Below are 12234 nucleotides of genomic sequence, written 5' to 3'. Positions count from 1 at the left end.
CTATTAACTGGTGATAACCAATTACACCTGTCCATCTGCTAAGAGTGCCTTCTGCCTCCTGAGATTCATTCTAGAAGTCTGTCAATTGCTTCTACTTTAAATATTAAGTCACCATAGTGGATGATCTAAAGGGGTGTTTGAATACTTGGTGACCCTCTAATCAAGATGAAGCTTATGTACTAGAATGTTAGAACTGCTCTCCACATATCACTTTTAAATTCCTCTTGCCCACACAGAAGAGAAAGAGGGATCAAAAATTAGGTAAGCCCCTGTGTATTTTATATTACAAAACCTGACAAAGAAAATTTTCTCTCAATTTACTGGAATAAAGCTGTTCCACCATCATTTATGTTTAAGATTAGGAAACTCCCATCTATAAATGAAAACTATTTTACATAGAAGAGAAACACTATATATATATATGTGAAATATATATATGATTTCATTTAAAATATCAAATCTGGGCCTCCCCGGTGGCACAGTGGGTTAGGCACCACGCTGTGAGCTGTCTGCAGCCTCTGCAACAAGGATTCAATTCCCAGACAGCCAGGGAGATTCCCACATGGTGCGGCAGACCTCTCCTGTCGTACCCACTGCTCCCCTCAGCAGCACTTTCAGTCTGTCTGCCTGTTCTGCTCCCCGCTCTGTCTCTGGTGAATCTTCTCACCCTCCTGCGTTTCTGGCCTATACCCTAGCTATTGTAGAAATAAAAAAAAAAAAATCTTAAAAAAAATAAAATAAAATATCCAATCTTTTGATGAATTACCTTAAAAAAAGTAATGAGTCAAAATAAAATAAATATTTTAGTATGACCCAATAGGTTTAATTTAAATGTCTTTATTTTCAGGTACACTTTTTTCAAAGTTTGTCCTAATATCAATTAAAAGAAAACCAAAGAAGGAAAACACTTTATTACTTAAATGATGATTTATAATACATGTAAAGCAAGCTAATTTAAATAAGTCATTCAAATAAGTGCTGCTGAGGGGAGCAGTGGGTACGACAGGAGAGGTCTGCCGCACCATGTGGGAATCTCCCTGGCTGTCTGGGAATTGAATCCTTGTTGCAGTGTAATCAAAGTTTTAAACAGATTTTTTTCAAGAGGAAATATAGTTGTATACACTTTATACAGAATGTATTCAAACTAAGATTACAAATGCATTTATTAAGAGCTTAAATGTTCCCTTTCTAGTTCTATTTATACTGCCTTATACTCTTAAATAAATGCTATTAAGCAACATACATTTTAACCCTATTCTAATAAATTCCCAATTAGGAATTTAAACTCAGTGTTTTTGTATTAGCTAAATAGCTTTAGTAACCTATTATTTCAATTATTTCATTAATAACAGCACTTATGGACAAGATAAAAGCATTTTGCCTGAGGACAAAAGCAAATATAGCCATTGAAGATAAGGACATAGGAGAAAATGTTGATTTCTATTGAACAAAAATATCTGTTTTCAGAAAGGTTAAAAAGTATATTTAAAAATATACATGGAGGCCTCCTCAGTATTTTCTTATTAATCACTATTCATAGCATTTTAAGGGGAAATAGCCTTCCTACATGGAGGGACTTGGACTGCGCCACTTGCTACTCTGGAACCATAAGCAAGTCACTTCACCCTCTATACCTGCTCCTCCATTCATAAACAGGAATAAAAAGATCAGTCAATACATATAAAGCATCGAGAACAATCTCTAGCATATAATAAGCACTAGGTTAATGTTGGCACAAAATAATTTTACCTTTAGGTTGTAGGAACAATTACATGGAAAAAAAAAAAAACCATACCCAAAGCAAAGGAACTTAAAAAATGCCTGTTAAAATGAGAGATGAAATACCTATCAGTCGCTTCCAATTATTTTTGTGGGTGAAATAATCCCAAGCTTCCTTGAAAACATTCAAGAATATAATCAGAGCAAAAGCCTGTGTCTGCATCTTACCTCCGCAGCCATGAAAGCCAACGTGTGCATTCCCTGGGTGTAACCTGTGACACAGCAGACAAGTGCTAGTCCGCAGCAGGAAAGCAGCATCGCAATCAACAGAGACAGAACCCGACCATGGCTACTCATCGGGGTGGTGGGAGAAAAGGAAAGCTGGAATAAAAGAGAAGGCACTTGTTCACCCTCACGACAGTATTAAACTTCAGTGAGAAACTCAAGGCTAACCTCCATGCCTTTGCTTGGGGGTCTGTGTTAGCTGCTTGGCCAAATGCTGAGGCACAGAAATGCTTCCTATTACCAGATGGTCAAAATTCTCCAACTGATCTAAATATATTTAGATCATAGTAACATACATTATGTTTGCATCTCAAATTCTCAAGGATCCATCTACCACTGGGATTATGAACCTCTGTGAGCAATTTTCCAAATTTGTGTAATTCTGGCTTCTAATATTTGATGGATCTCAGGACAAAGTCACATTCTGTTGTTTCTTTCTCTAGCCCTCCTCCCCAGTACTGACCTGGAAGACATTCCTGGTCTATTTAGTGCTAGGACAACTGAAATGTAATCCAGGTCAGATTTATTGTTATGATATATTCATGTTAACAGTAAAGACAGGCAACAACTTGGAAAAGAAGCCCTGGGGCTGTGACTCCTGAGCAGGAGGAAGAGATAACAAACCAGTTAGGGAGGTGAGAAGCTCCAGTTCTTAACAGGGAATGCAGGGTGAATTGTGAAACAGCTAAATCCTTTTTGAGACTGAGATTAATGCAGAGATGCAAAGGCCAGCTGGTCCATGAGTACTGGGTAAAGAAAGGAACAAACAAGGCTCTGGAGGGGGCTTACCACAGGGGCAGAATTGTGGGTGCACATTTACCTAGGATCCATGAAGGAGCTCAGGAGCACTAATGAGTGAGGGTTCACCTACAGAGCTCTGAAGGCAAGAATCACGCCCCACAGAAAAGGGTTCACTTCTCTAGGGACCAAGGAACTAAGAGAGTTAATTCAGTTCTTACCCAAGGGTGGAAACAGTGCAAACTAGTCAGAAAGAAGAGCTCCAGGAAATTAGAGTATGAGATTAAAAAAAAAAAAAAGGAAGACTGGAACAGAAAATAACTGGAGAGACCAGCTTTTATTCATTTACCTATTAAATAGCTTCCTTATTCGGTGAGCAAAACTGTGTAGATGATATGACCCCACGGGGACTGTAATGTAATGTACCACTGGGCAGGGGAGGGAACATTTCTTTAAGATGCTGATCCTCTCTTCCATGAGTGCTGCAGAAAGTTCCTCAAGTAACAGGCAATGGCCACCCAAGACTCATCAGGAGTATTCCAGTGGAGAGTTACCCTGAACGTACCCGTGTGGCTCATTCACATGACACCACTCAGACCTGGCAGATGTATGACTAAGAAAGCAAAGAGCTGGGCCCAAAACTCACATATTCAAATCGGTCCTTGCAGAGTTGAACCATCAGATGTAGAAACACAAGTCCAGCAAACCAAAGGCACCACATAACCACCTCTTCCACCGTCTGGACATTTAGCACGCCAAAAATGAAAATGAACTTGTAGAAAATAAAATTCCAAAATTTGTCTTTGAGGTGCTAAGGAGAAGAATGTTTATAAGGTGAGTACCATCAGACCTAAGCCATTTGGAAAAATTAACATAACAAAAGTTGGCTTCCATGGAGGAAAAATTCTATACTCAGCTTTCCAACACTCATCCATAAGAAAAAGGAAGGGAAAGACAAAAATAAATTCTCTCAAGAACAAAGATAAGACATCTAGAAATTAATTGCTGACTTCAACTCTTTTTTTAAAACAAAAAGAAAAATCCTTCAGATTAAAAAAAACACAAGCTCATTTGTCAGCCTATGATGAATAAAGCATGAAAAAGAACAAGTAAATTAAAACATGAACGATGCCTTAAGATTTTAATGCATTTTTCTTGCATTCTCCTTATGTAGACAGCATGAACTTTTGTGCAATGCATTATTTCAATGATCATACTGTGAGAACCTTCCCAATGTCACTGAAAGTGTGCTGAATATACTATTTTAGTGATAAGAATAGACTGATTTTGGTTTTATTTTTAACAGTCAGAAATTTGCAATTAGGGCCTCCCCGGTGGCGCAGCGGTTGAGCGCTGGGTTGCGAAGCTGCCCGTGGCCTCTGCGGCGCCGGTTCGATCCCCGGCTGCTCCTCGGCCACTGGAGGAGGGTCCCACATGGCACGCAGACCTCTCCTGCCGCCCGCTGCTCCCCTCAGCAGTGTACTTCGGTCCTTCTGCCTGTTCTGCTCCCCGCTCTGGTGAATTCTCTCACCCTCCCGTGCTTCTGACTATACCCAGTGCATGTATAAACAAAACAAACAAACAAATAAATAAATAAATAAAACATGCCTCTATAAAAAAAAAAAAAAAAAAAAAAGACTTTAAAAAAAAAAAAAAAAGAAATTTGCAATTATCTTTAAGTTTCCATATCTTCACCATTATTGAATCAAAAGTTATAAATGTTTTCAGTTTCTAATAGCTGATTTACAAAAAAAAAGTTGCATACATGTACATTCCCATAAGCAGTATATAAGTGTATCTGCTTCACTGTACTCATTCCTACCTGAGAACAGCCAGGTTTAATTTTTTATTACTCTCCTGTGGGTCAAAGGAGGCAAAGAAGGGCATCTAGCCAACAAGTTTTAAACATACTGCCAAACCAGCTATGGGAGTGAGTGGTGAGAACTGGGTAAAGGGAGTTAGGATGAAAACAGGACTTCTAAGAATACTTTTTTTTAAAGATGTAATTATTTATGTATACAAGAACTGGGGTACAGGCTAGAGGTGCGGCGGGGAGGATGTGGAGGGGGGTGGGAGGGGTGAGAGGATTCACCAGAGACAGAGTGGGGAACAGAACAGGCAGACTGAATGAAATACACTGCTGAGGGGAGCAGTGGGTGAGACAGGAGAGGTCTGTTGCACCATGTGGATAGCTCCCAGTGCTGTGCTCCCCTTGCGCCACCAGGGAGGCCCAGGACTTCTAAGTATACTTTTATAGTTTTGAACCATGTAAATGTTTCACAAATTCAAAAATAAAAGAGCAAAAAAAGCAAAATTGACTAAAAATAGTGAACTGAAATGTCTAATAATTGAATGATGTGATTCAAGGTAAGAATTATTTTGAGGAGCCTCCCTGGTGGCACAAGGGGTTAAGATGTGCACTATGAAGCTATCTGCAGCCTCTGCAGCATGAGTTCGATCCCCAGGCAGGGAGGTGACCCACATGGCACAGCAGACCTCTCCTGACTCGCCTGCTGCTCCCCTCAACAGTGTATTTCAGTCAATCCTCCTGTTCTGTTCCCCACTCTGTCTCTGGTGAATCCTCACACACACACACCACACACACACACCTCTGGCCTGTACCCCAGTTCTTGTATGCATAAGTAAATAAATCTTTTAAAAAATTATTTTGATAACTTTTACAAACTGTGCTCTGACTATACACCCTTTGTATAGAGACAAACAAACCAGGTATCCTCAAGTAATGTCTGTTTTCAAATATGGGACTGGTAAAGTACAAGATGAACCTCGGGTATTTTGTACCCTCATTTTGAATCTCTGTTCTATTGTCTATTTGATGTGTGACCTGGCACAAATCACATGACATCCCTGTGCTACAAAATGGGTTTTCCCAGCTACAAAATGGGTCTTAAGACAATGGAATACATCTTATAGAACTGTTGGAGAAACTGAATAAATATAAGTACAGTGTCATAGAAGGTAGAAAGTGCTTTAAAAAATGCCTTGCTCTAAATCTCTACTTAAAAGTTTAATATGTTTCATTTTAGGCATTCAATGTCTTTGACTCTAGCTTTACTCTACTTCTTGAACTTTAAGTCCATGTCAATTCTGTAGCATTCTAACTCAAAATGGTGCTTAATAAATGCTACTGGATGACATTAGTAAAAAAAAAAAAAAAAAAAAAAAAAATTAACACAGGGTAGCATGAAAGATGTGATCCACACTGAAAACTCAAGCAGAGCTGAATAAATGAACCCTTTATGGATACTCCAAAATGTTACTTAAAGTAGTATTTTCTATAGATTTCATATAACTGATATTTAATATTTTAGGAAAAAGAAAATAGTATGTAAGATCCATTGGTGTCATATCAATTAGACGTCCTGCCTGCCCTGACCAAGTCTTGGCCCACAAATCAAAGTTTTTTTTTGAAGAAGAGAGAAACATCAAAGGAGTTTTTGTATACTGCCCCCAAAAACGCTCTACATTCTACTAACCCCATCTGGGAGATGGCTGGAGTGGATATTTGAGAAAAACTGTTGAATATTCAATGATGAAAAAAATCTCTTGAAAACAAATAAACCTGTTCATAACAGCTTCCAAGGGCTCAAGCACACAGTGACCGCATTTCAGCTCTACACTAGGATCGGACAAGAGATGTGGGCTGAAAGAGTAGGTAAGGAGTGAAGCCAGTTATAGTTTTAACATGTTAGTAGTTAAAATACAGTTTTGTTTGTATATTGTCATTTTGAAGGTCAGTACTAAATTCATATTTTAAAAGACACCATTCTACTCTGGCCTCTAAAATCTTTGGGGAACTGCCAATCTACTATGTGCTAGTGACATAATTCTTTATTGAAAGCATTTCCTCTTCAAATATACATTCTGAGAGTAATCATCAAATGTCATACTAGCTCACCAAAAACAAGAACAAGTCACCCAATTTTCTACTTGTAGAATAATGAATGCTAATTTACTTTCTCAAAAGGGGTAAAAATCTCTTAGTAAATTCCATTGGAAAAGAACACATACTCTAAAGAACGGTATTTAGGATCATTCAAACTGAAACAAAGCCATACTTTTTTCAAGACTACATTCACAAAAGTCTTGGGGATATTAGCTATAAACAATATTGGAACAATGTGGCTACAGTAAATCAGTACTATAGATTATATAAAGTGAGTTATATATGTGATTATATATGTAGATTACATAAGATGTATAAATAGAAAAAAACACAGATGCATCAGTAAAAGGCAAATGTTAAGGCAAAAAAGACAAAAATTTTGAATCTGAATAAAGGGTATATGGGAGTTCCATAGTATTTGTGCAACTTTTCTCTAAGTTTGAAATCATACCAAATGCAAAGCTGATTTAAAAAAAAAAAAAGTCTGGTCACAAGAATCCATCCTTGCAATCTGGACTTACCTGTCTCTCGCTCACTCGAAGAGGACCAAACACAATGCACTGGATTAACTTAGCCACCAACATCAAAACACAGCAAGCCGTATTTACTAGAACCTGCACAGAAACCAGACAAAAGAAGTTTATTTCCTTCTAATGAAAAATAAAAACAGCTCTAAAAATTCTGTTATTAGGAATTCAGCCACCATTTCCAAAGCTTAAACCTTTCTAGTTCTATCCAAGTATAAGATAAATAATATTTGAAGGGGCTTCCTCTTAATGGCAGTGATGGGAGTGGGGAGAAGAGCATCAGTTTACCAGTTGATTCACCTTCCCTTCAGTCTTTTTTTTTTTTAAAGAATTATTCCTTTATTGTAAGATTTTTATTTTATTTATTTTTGCATAGAAGAACTGGGGTATATGCCAGAAGTGCAGGGGGGGTGAGAGGACTCACCAGAGACAGAGTGGGGGACATAACAGGCGGATCTACTGAAATACACTGCTGAGGGGAGCAGTGGGCAAGGCAGGAGAGGTCTGCTGCGCCATATGGGTCATCTCCCTGGCCAGGAATCGAACTCAGGCCACAGCAGTGATAGCACTGAGACTTAACCCCTAGGCCACCAGTGAGGCCCCCACCTTCCCTTCAGTCTTAACTGAACGGGGTATAAACGTTGTGCTCCATGCATATAACAGTGTGGACTCTATAAACTGTATGTAGAGATCTCCTAAGTATGGTATTTCCTACATTAAGATTTTGATAGCATTGAAGAAAACGCTTCTAAAATGGAAGCCTATGGCCAGTAAGCTACAATACCCAAATATCCTACTCTGTTCTGTCAAACAAATAGGAGGTGAGGAGAGTTATGGTCACAAAAAAGTCACAAGACCACAAATTGAGATCCAAAAAAAATTTTTTTTAAATGTACTACAATGGGACAATCTGCCTGCCAAAAGAACTGTTCTCTACACATGGTGTTAGCCTAAAATAGAAGTTCTGGGGCATTAGAGGGAGTGTAACTGAGACATCAGGAAGAAGGAAGAAAACTGGCGGGAGGGGCTGGGACTGAAGAGACACCAACACAAAACCAAGGCCCTCTTCCCACAGGAGGTGGGAAATTTTTATTTTTTTAAACAATTAAGAAATGGCTATCCCTACACCTAAACAACAGATCTCATGCTTACGAAGTAGAAGAATGGGTTGCCCTAACCAAGAAGTCTCGGGGCACATCACATTACTCACACTGAGAGTGAGCATTTAAAACAGGCAGATCTGCCTTGAGAGAGAGAGTGAAATGACTTATTGGCGCTTATGAAAGTGAATGCAAAGGGTTCTTCCATCTTTGATTAACTAAGTTTATAGGAAAGTGGTCATGTTTTTCTTCCAGGTCATTCTTCCCTCTCAAAAGAAGCAAATGATAGTATATTTTTAAAAGGGAAGATGACAGTGATGGAATATCATAATTTAAGACAGCAAACTCCCGAAGACGCCTTCAGGTTCTCCTTAGTACCCCATACCACCCAGCCCTTTGGCAGACCACATAATGGCAGTTCTAATTCATTTACAAAGAGATTAAATTATGTATACATCTATTCTGTCTAGTGGGTCAAGGAAGTATGTGGTATTTTTAAATTGAAACTAAAATAATTCTGTTGAAAAAAGAAACTGTTCGGGTACTTAAATCCTTAAAATTACTAAGAAAAAACCCCAAATTAGTTATCCAAAGCATCTTGTATCCCTAACCTATGACTCCCTGTGAGACAGCCCTATTTAAATCATCCCAAACAGCTTAGAATACTAATTTTTTTTTAATAGAGGCATGTTTTATTTATTTGTTTGTTTGTTTGTTTATACATGCACGGGGTACAGTCAGAAGTGCGGGAGGGTGAGAGAATTCACCAGAGCCAGAGCAGGGAGCAGAGCGGGGAGCAGAGCAGGCAGAAGGACCGAAGTACACTGCTGAGGGGAGCAGCGGGCGGCAGGAGAGGTCTGCACGCCTTGTGGGACCCTCCTCCGGTGGCCGGGGAGCAGCCGGGGATCGAACCGGCACCGCAGAGGCTGCGGGCAGCTTCGCAAACCAGCGCTCAACCGCTGTGCCACTGGGGAGGCCCAGAATACTAATTTTTAAGGAGAGGAACTAGATGGCAAAAAGGTTCACCTTCACTGTGCTCTAAACCAATCAGAACCTCAGTCATGTTCATTGAAGAAAAACATCCTAACACAAAACCACAACCCTTCATGCCACGCACACCCCCAAACTGAGCAGGATTTTTTAAATTAGTGAAACATTCCCCAGACTAATTACAACATAATTTTAAAAAAGAATTCTTCCTGCTTTTGTACGTAAGCATATGAAGTAAAAGAAAGAAACTGGGCACATTAAGCACCTACTTGCTCAAAGCATATGGGCGATTAGAGGAATGAGGAAGATCTGAAGCCTGAGCTCAAGGAGACAGTCCAGGGCACGGCAGATGCTGGGAGAACCATGAAGAAGCAGGCACAGACAGACTCACCTAATCTTTTCTCTGCCAAAACAGCCTTCTCCTACATCTTGGGTTATAAAAAAACTAAGTTATCACACGCACACATCAGGGAACTCTGGGGTTTGGTTCCAGGCCACAGCTATCTTTTGGTGAGAAAGGCCGCTGAGGATGTTCTGTTCACACCACAGTGGGTTCTGTGAGACAGCACTGTGTGCACAGAAACAACGTGCACACCACTAACTGGGAGCACGTGCTGTGGGAAAATGGCACTGACCAGAGCAGCTGGACGCAGAGGGTCACAAGCCTTCAATTTGTAAGAAACACAGATCTACACAGTGCAATGAAGTAAAGGGCAGCAAGTGAGGCACACCTGTATTTACTATTTCTCAGTTAAACATTTTTATGAAGTCTTTCCAAGTTCAAAAATAAGATATTAAAAAAGTGTATCTTTGACTTACAAAAAGAAAAAGTTAAAGTTCCTCATAATTCCATCACCCATAGATAAAACATTTCCTATTTTAATTTAAAGGGGAGATTTAAAAGTTAGCAAGGCTAACAAGAAGAATAAAAAGCTTGAGAAAGTATACTGAGAGCAGAAAGGGGATTTGTGAAAAAAAAAAATAATCATTTATGAACTTTGTGTGAAAGACAAAGTTACAAAGCCTTGGAAACAACTAAAAATTATTTTGAGATCTGAACAAAGTTTATTTATAGAAAAAAGTCTTTATTTCACAAATACTGTCATTCCAACAAGCACTGATAAATCCTCAACTTTAAAACTGACAAAGCCTTGAAAAGTTGCAAACACAGAAAGAAACATAGTTGCAGCATTCCTCATTTAAAAGAAACCCCAAATCCCCTCTAGATCACCAAGGGTATTCTGATGGAAAACCACACTTCAGGCTCAGAGTTCCCTTAGGGACCATTGCTCTCACCACAGGAGCAGCAAGGCTGGTCTGAAGTGCCCCTCTACACAGGTGGACCACAGAAGCAGTTCTAACTTCATTGCATCTACTCTACACAGTGAACTCATCTTTCCTTGCAGGCAGAACCCAAACATAAACATAAGGGGTTCACTGGAGTACCACTGATAACAACAGATAAAAGGAAGACAAATAGCCATCAGAGAGACTAGTTTAAAAAAACTGTAAAACAGTTATTGGGTGAAATACAATGAAACCTGTACAACTAGTCTACTTTTACTAGGGATACATGGAACTTTTAAGGTCACTTACTCAGGAAAAAAAAAAGGGAGGTGAAGAAATGTGATGACTCTGCCACCCTCTATATAATAAAGAAAATGTGTAAGACACAGGTCTGTTTGGCAATATGTGAACTGTGTCAAGGACTCAGTCAATCTAGTTATTTGTCTTCTACTTAACACCAGCACTCATTACAAGACGCTGGCCACAGCCACTTCAGAGGGAAGGAGCAGGTAGCAGGAGAGAGGGAGATATAATTCACATTACAGAGTACTTGTGTACCTTCTGACTTTTGTACCAGGAGCATGCATCATTCATTCTTTCAGTTTTTTTTTTTTTAAGTTTAGAATACGTTAAACTAATGTGACCAGTGTTAAAGTTCCACAATATCTGGATAATAGGAGACAGATGAGTAACAAGCTAAAACTGGCCTAAGTCACAAGTTAACCTCTTACAACACAGTATTTCTACTATACAAAAATACTTCCGACAGGCTTCTCATATCTATAGCAAAGTGAAACTTTACATGTTTTTAAAACCTCATCAAATGCCTTCCTTTTATATTAGTCTGCACAAGGTAAGAACAAGTTGTGCTGTCCCTGAGCAGCCTATCACAACAGCCAGACCCAGTGATCCTTGGATTACCTCTTAATAGACTAAAAGTAATTCCTTTTACTAAAAGTAATTCCCTCCCAGAATGGTCTGTTATTCTATTTGACAAAACAGAAACTAAAGTATAAGATAGTTTAGCCTTCGAGGAAGAAGAGAAGAGTGGAGTGATAACAAACCACTTAGCCATCTATCACCACAACGGTGGTGGTATTTCTGGCCCTGTAAAACACTGGCCACCGGCAGGGTATTATTTATGTGTGTGATGAAATGTGGTTCAAATACCAGGAACTGTTTGAAGGCCGTGATCAATATAGCTATTTCTGAGTCTCCGACTTAAAGTCAGCACTACCACTCCCTCATTGTTTGCCCACCTCTTCTCTTCAGGGGCAGGTGGAACACTGTCGCCTCTCTGCAGGGCTCCAGTAACAAGTATAAAATACCAGTAACCGGTAATGTGCAAACACACACACTCCCCTTGATCACCACAATGATCTTGTTCTTTTTGTAATATTCGGGAAATAAATGGCATCATGTAGACAAAGAACACATCTCACAAGCAATCATGTGGCAGGTCCCTTCCCCTATAGATTTTTCCTATATTTTTAAGTTGTCTATCGAAGCTTAGAGCCTATTATTTACAAGTTTAGTCTTTCTTCATTTGTGAACATTTTTCTCTCATTTTTGGAGTATTCAACTCATAAGGACGAAAACCTAGTAAATTACATTCAGCTCTGAAGTTTTATATGAAAATACTCTTTGAAGCAGAAGACAGCAACTTTTTCTCTAATGGGTT

General features: G+C 39.1%; 1 protein-coding gene across 3 annotated transcripts in view; it reads right to left on the bottom strand.

The window, feature by feature from the left end:
- AMFR (autocrine motility factor receptor) overlaps positions 1 to 12234 on the bottom strand; it is a 36848-nt gene that overhangs the window by 20056 nt on the left and 4558 nt on the right. For 2 of the 3 annotated variants that reach the window (XM_037516410.2, XM_054697062.1), the window contains exons 2-4: positions 7171 to 7263; positions 3389 to 3553; positions 1948 to 2100 (exon numbers count right to left, since the gene is read on the bottom strand). In XM_037516410.2, the coding sequence (XP_037372307.1) occupies positions 1948 to 2100; positions 3389 to 3553; positions 7171 to 7263 (411 nt within the window). Of the gene's footprint in view, positions 1 to 1947; positions 2101 to 3388; positions 3554 to 7170; positions 7264 to 9535; positions 9607 to 12234 lie in introns of those variants that run through there. The other variant, XM_054697063.1, reaches the window with a different exon arrangement.

The sequence above is a fragment of the Talpa occidentalis genome, unplaced genomic scaffold, assembly GCF_014898055.3.
Source record: "Talpa occidentalis isolate TD23 unplaced genomic scaffold, MPIMG_talOcc4v2.1 talOcc4.17, whole genome shotgun sequence".
Classification (NCBI taxonomy): Eukaryota; Metazoa; Chordata; class Mammalia; order Eulipotyphla; family Talpidae; genus Talpa; species Talpa occidentalis.
This window is presented reverse-complemented; position numbering and strand designations above follow the sequence as displayed.